Source organism: Taudactylus pleione, unplaced genomic scaffold (assembly GCF_031769625.1).
Source record: "Taudactylus pleione unplaced genomic scaffold, aTauple2 ptg000905l, whole genome shotgun sequence".
Classification (NCBI taxonomy): domain Eukaryota; kingdom Metazoa; phylum Chordata; class Amphibia; order Anura; family Myobatrachidae; genus Taudactylus; species Taudactylus pleione.
The window spans coordinates 275001-279994 of record NW_028285306.1 but is presented as its reverse complement, the minus strand read 5'-3'; the positions used below and the strand labels follow the sequence as shown (position 1 = coordinate 279994).

The 4994-nt window shown below is 35.2% G+C and overlaps 1 protein-coding gene across 1 annotated transcript; it reads left to right on the top strand.

Moving 5' to 3' along the window:
- Positions 1-1885: 1885 nt before the first annotated feature.
- LOC148473875 (olfactory receptor 5I1-like) lies at positions 1886-2854 on the top strand. Its single transcript, XM_088459320.1, has one exon. The coding sequence runs from the start codon at positions 1886-1888 to the stop codon at positions 2852-2854; it is 969 nt and encodes a 322-aa protein (XP_088315446.1).
- Positions 2855-4994: the final 2140 nt, after the last annotated feature.

Below are 4994 nucleotides of genomic sequence, written 5' to 3'. Positions count from 1 at the left end.
CTCCAACTACCTCAGGCCTCTTGAATAATAAAAACATTGGTTTCCTGATGTGCCATGTTGGAATTTGAACTGCCACAGCCAGTGAAATATTCTACATGCAGTTGAATGCCAAATATGTCCAGACACTACATACAGTGTGTAAAGCAGGCTGAGGTAAACTGGAGAGCTACAGGCTGCTTTCCTGTGATGTAAACAGCAAGTCTTGGTCCCATTATCCCTAACAACCTCCCTGAGCACAAAGTAAACGTCTGTTTACAGTGTGTACTAGCAGCACATCCACAAGTAAGGCCACCACATTTCTATTAGTTGTATAAAAAACCTCCTCCAGATCAAAGATCTCTTTCCTCTTAAAAAATGTTAAGAATCAAAACATTAAAATGAATAAATTAAAAACTAATAAATCCTTCTGTCCTTTCCCTGACTTTAGTCCTTAAATATATTCCAACTCCCACGGACCTCTGGCCTAGTTCTTGATTAATTAAAACATTCTTGGTTTTTAAACTTCCTATGGGGTCGTATAGTTTATTAATCTGCCATCCTGTCTACCAATGCAGTATCAATCTGTGCCATGTTGGAAGCTGAACTGCCGCATGTTAGTGCTGCCCACCGCTGTCGCTTAGCTTAGTCAGCCAGCTAGTTGGATGCAACCTTTTGGCCTAAACTGGATGAAATCAATATTGTGAGCTGATAAAAATTGACAGGAAATGAGTGGAAATTAATTTTATTGAGGTTAATAATACTGTAGGAACAAAAACAGGCCCAATTTTTTTTTAATTTTAGCTGTTTTTATGACTTTATAGAAAGAAATACAGATCCAAAACCAAAACAAGCAAGGGCGGTTTTGACAAAACCAAATTCAGATCCAAAACACGAAGGAGATACAGATCAAAAACACGAGGATCAGCGCACATCCCTAATTAAAACATCTCTGTAGGGATATAATGAATGTGTATACATATATAAATGTCCACACACACACACACACATTTTTTATAATTATATATATATATTATATACATTCAAATTTCATATGTACTGAATACACATTAATTATATCCATAAAGAGACTTTTAATGAGAGCAGTACATACTATAGACGCTGGGCGAGGGGTGGAGAGTGGGTGGATTTTCAACAGCGTGCAGAGGCTGATGGGAAATTTCCATCTTTTCCTGCAGTTTTCGTGTAAGAAAAGGATTTTCCTCATATAGCGCCATTCTGAGATAGCGTTATATACGGGAAGCCTTTAAGGATTTTCTTTTTATGTTTTTGTTCTTGCTGTAATGACTCGCTCTCTGTAATGTGATGCAGAAGGAGTCAGGCAGTACCAGAGAAGATATTTGCGATATCTGCTCCACCATCCACCATTCCGACATGGGGCCTGATTCAGCTTAGCTGTAATATGGTAATGTAACAGGAGGCGTCACGTCTCAGGCATGCATAGCCGAGCTCCGTGTTACAAAGTACCATCGAATCATCTGCGTGACCATCGGCTGGCTGAGGACCCATGGTGTCACGCCAGCCGGCCAACGCAGATGCGAGAAAGAGGCCGGGAAATCTATGTCAGCTGCTTGCTCAGATTCCCAATAACCGGGAATCTGCGATAGGAGTCACAAATGCATCCAAAGCTGAATGAGCCCCATAGCTGGGATACTTAAATCAGGAGGAAACGTTAATTTCGGCATGATTTAAGTCAAATTTGGGCTGCTGAATAGACCCCTTTGTGTGACACTGCTAGGAATCGCAAAGATCTCTACCTGTAAAGTTCTGACCCACTACTATAGTTACATTCCCCATGTCTCCTAATGCAATGAGCTGTGCTAATAATATTATACACTGTACCTCACCTTCAATATTGATGTTATTGTTGTGATTATTTATGACACAGATGAGCGATTATTCGACCCACTTACACCCGAACCAAAGTAACGTTGGAGAATTTCTTCTGTCCAGTTTATCATCTGTCTACGAGATCCAGCTGCTTCTCTTCATGTCATTTACCGCCGTCTACGTCACTACGTTACTCGGCAATGCCGTGATTATCTTAGTTATACAGCTGGATACTCGTCTTCAAACCCCCATGTATATCTTCCTGACCAATCTGTCATTCTTGGACATATGTTACTCATCGGTGACCGTCCCCAAATTGCTGGATGCGCTCACAACCAACAACAGGAGAATCACGTACTATGGCTGTATTGCGCAGATGTACTTCTTCCATGTACTGGGCAGCACACAAATGTTCCTCCTTGCCATTATGGCGTATGACCGATATGTGGCGATATGCAACCCCCTACGTTACCCAATTTTAATGAGAAGAGCTGTAAGCCTACCGTTAGGGGCCTGCGCATGGCTCGGTGGTTTCCTCCATTCTACGTTTCACACCGCGTTCATCCTTAGACTTTCCTTCTGTAGTCAAAATGAGATGGACAACTTCTTCTGTGACGCTACGCCACTTATTAAATTGTCCTGTTCTGATACGACCATTGACGAAATCCTGCTCGCCGTCACCCCAGGAATTCTGGGTCCTTCTTGTTTTATATTAATTCTTGTATCATATCGTAACATTGTAATCAGCATTCTGAAAATTAACTCAAGAGAAGGACGATATAAGACCTTCTCTACCTGTGCTTCACATCTCATAGCACTCTCGATTTCTTATGGTACCGCTATGATTGTATATATACAGCCCATGTCGGTGTACTCATCGGCTAATAGGTTTATTACAGTGTTTTATGCTGTTATAACACCCATGTTAAATCCTATCATATACACATTAAGGAACAAGGAGGTAAAGAGGGCTCTACAAAAAGTATTGTTTCAGCAGAATGTTTTCCATAAAAAAATAAAGTCTTAACGATCTTCTGATAAATGGCTGCTAATGAATTTCGAAGAACACATTTAAGTATTCAAGAAATTGATAACAATTTTAAATAAATACTAAGGGCCTAATTGATAATAGATATGAGATAGATAGATATGAGATAGATAGATAGATATGAGATAGATAGATAATGACACAGATAGATAGATAGATAGATAGATAGATAGATAGATATGAGATAGATACATACATAGATATGAGATAGATAAATAGATAGATAGATAGATAGATATGAGATAGATAGACAGATAGATATGAGATAGATAGACAGATAGATATGAGATAGATAGATAGATAGATAGATAGATAGATAGATAGATAGATAGATAGATAGAAAAGATAGATATGAGATAGATAGATAATGACTAAGATAGATAGATAGATAGATAGATAGATATGAGATAGTTAGATAATGACATAGATAGTTAGATAGATAGATAGATAGATAGATAGATATGAGATGATAGATAGATAGATAGATAGATAGATAGATAGATAGATAGATATGAGATGATAGAGAGATAGATAGATAGATAGATAGATAGATATGAGATGACAGATAGATAGATAGATAGATAGATAGATAGATAGATAGATATGAGATACATAGATAGGAGATAGATATATAGATAGATAAATATATAGATAGATAGATATGAGATAGATAGATAGATAGATAGATATATAGATAGATAGATATGAGATAGATAGATAGATAGATAGATAGATAGATAGAAAAGATAGATATGATATAGATAGATAATGACTAAGATAGATAGATAGATAGATAGATAGATAGATAGATATGAGATAGTTAGATAATGACATAGATAGTTAGATAGATAGATAGATAGATATGAGATGATAGATAGATAGATAGATAGATAGATATGAGATGATAGAGAGATAGATAGATAGATAGATATGAGATGACAGATAGATAGATAGATAGATAGATAGATGGATAGATAGATAGATATGAGATACATAGATAGGAGATAGATATATAGATATATAGATAGATAGATAGATATGAGATAGATAGATAGATAGATAGATAGATAGATATGAGATAGATAGATAGATAGATAGATATGAGATAGATAGATAGATAGATGGATAGATAGATATGAGATACATAGATAGGAGATAGATATATAGATAGATACATATATAGATAGATAGATAGATAGATAGATAGATAGATAGATAGATAGATATGAGATAGATAGATAGATAGATAGATATATAGATAGATATGAGATAGATAGATAGATAGATAGATAGATAGAAAAGATAGATATGAGATAGATAGATAATGACTAAGATAGATAGATAGATAGATAGATAGATAGATATGAGATAGTTAGATAATGACATAGATAGTTAGATAGATAATAGATAGATAGATATGAGATGATAGATAGATAGATAGATAGATAGATAGATAGATAGAAATGAGATGATAGAGAGATAGATAGATAGATAGATAGATATGAGATGACAGATAGATAGATAGATAGATAGATAGATAGATATGAGATACATAGATAGGAGATAGATATATAGATAGATAGATATATAGATAGATAGATATGAGATAGATAGATAGATAGATATATAGATAGATAGATATGAGATAGATAGATAGATAGATAGATAGATAGATAGATATGAGATAGATAGATAGATGGATAGATAGATATGAGATAGATAGATACATACATACATACATACATAGATATGAGACAGATAGATATGAGATAGATAGATATGAGATGAAATATGAGATAGATAGATATGAGATAGATAGATAGATAGATATGAGATGATAGCTAGATAGATAGATAGATATGAGATGATAGCTAGATAGATAGATAGGTTTCCTCCATTCTACGTTTCACACCGCGTTCATCCTTAGACTTTCCTTCTGTGGTCAAAATGAGATGGACAACTTCTTCTGTGACGCTACGCCACTTATTAAATTGTCCTGTTCTGATACGACCATTGACGAAATCCTGCTCGCCGTCACCCCAGGAATTCTGGGTCCTTCTTGTTTTATATTAATTCTTGTATCATATCGTAACATTGTAATCAGCATTCTGAAAATTAA

Bases quoted from the DNA above. Each gene is read 5' to 3' on its own strand.
- LOC148473875 (XM_088459320.1), top strand. From the start codon at position 1,886: ATGAGCGATTATTCGACCCACTTACACCCGAACCAAAGTAACGTTGGA.